Genomic DNA, 1,340 nt, shown 5'->3' on the forward strand with positions numbered 1-1,340 from the left:
GGTCCTCCCCACCCCCCGCATCAGCAGCAGCGCCCTCCCCTCGCACCGGCAGCCCCATCCCAGCAGCAACAGCAGCAGCAGCAGCAGCAGCAGCAGCAGCAGCAGCAGCAGCAGCAGACCTCGATGTACTTCTTGGCGTTGTCCCAGGCGCCCCCCGAGTTGGCCATGGAGACCGCGAGCTGGAGAGCAGCAAGGAGGGCCCCCGCGAGAAAACCCGCAGTGCACTTCTTGCCAAAAAGGGCCCCCAGCAGCAAAGGGGACAGCAGCACGAGGGCCCCCGGGGGCCCCATTTGCTGCAGCGAGGCCCTCGTGGAGATGGCGATGCAGCGGGTGTAGTCGGGGTCTTGGGCCCCGGAGACAATGCTGGGGAACTGCAGCAGACACTCTGCTGCTACTTCGCTTGCTGCTGCTGCTACGCTCCGCAGCGTCAGTGCAGCAAACCAGTTTGCTGCTGCTGCTCCCAGCAGCAAACCCGCGAAGCCCCACGGCTCCAGCGCGTCCACTGTACGTACACCCGCCCGCGCAGCAAACGCACCCAGCAGCGCCAGAGACACCAGAGCAGCAGAACCGATGGCGTAGCCCTGCAGCAGCAGCAGCAGCAGCAGCAGCAGCAGCAGCAGCAGCAGCAGCGGCAGCAGCAAGAGTTTTGAGGCAAGTGGGGGGACGCGGTTTCCATGCCAACCGCCAGGCTGCGACGTGCGCGAGGGCAGCGACAGAGATATACTCCTGCTGCTGCAGCAGCAGCAGCAGCAGTAGCAGCAGCAGTAGCAGCAGCAGCAGCAGCAGTAGCAGCAGCAGCAGACGTAACGTCTGCTAGAGCAGCAGCAGCAGCTGCTGCAACAGCTGCTGCAGCAGCATCAGCAACAGCAACAGCAGCAGCAGCGGCAGCAGCAGCAGGAGCAGCTGCAGCAGCTGCAGCAGCTGCAGCAGCTGCAGCAGCTGCTCCTGCAGCAGCTGCAGCAGCAGGTTGGATACTGATGCCGGTAAGCCCGAGGTGTTTGGTTGAAAAACACTAAAAATGAAGTTTTAAATATGATGAACTAATACTCCACTTTTATTCCCTCTCTCCTCACCGCGAGGGTTTAGGGTTTAGGGTTTAGGGTTTAGGGTTTAGGGTTTAGGGTTTAGGTTGAATGCATTTGCATTGCTGCCAGCAGCTTCACTAGCGCCCTTCACCGGACTCACTAAATTCAATTCTGCTAGGGCTTGAGTCTACTGCTACAACTACGCTAGGGCTTAGGGTTTAGGGTTTAGGGTTTAGGGTTTAGGGTTTAGGGTTTAGGGTTTAGGGTTTGCACCTTCCCCACAGCAGCCGTCGTGTTCCCCGCTGCGTCCAGCGC

At 60.3% G+C, this 1,340-nt stretch overlaps 2 protein-coding genes across 2 annotated transcripts; both read left to right on the forward strand.

The window, feature by feature from the left end:
- Position 1: 1 nt before the first annotated feature.
- ENH_00045560 (hypothetical protein) lies at positions 2-336 on the forward strand (the record flags this gene model as incomplete). Its single annotated transcript, XM_013580967.1, has 1 exon — positions 2-336. A coding segment is annotated over one exon (335 nt), but the record flags the coding sequence as incomplete, so codon positions are not given.
- Positions 337-674: 338 nt separating this feature from the next.
- Positions 675-1,188, forward strand: ENH_00045570 (hypothetical protein; the record flags this gene model as incomplete). Its single annotated transcript, XM_013580968.1, has 2 exons — positions 675-983; positions 1,129-1,188. The coding sequence occupies 2 exons, from the start codon at positions 675-677 to the stop codon at positions 1,186-1,188; spliced, it is 369 nt and encodes a 122-aa protein (XP_013436422.1).
- Positions 1,189-1,340: the final 152 nt, after the last annotated feature.

This window comes from Eimeria necatrix, genomic scaffold, assembly GCF_000499385.1.
Source record: "Eimeria necatrix Houghton genomic scaffold, Enh_scaff3429, whole genome shotgun sequence".
NCBI classification, from domain to species: domain Eukaryota; phylum Apicomplexa; class Conoidasida; order Eucoccidiorida; family Eimeriidae; genus Eimeria; species Eimeria necatrix.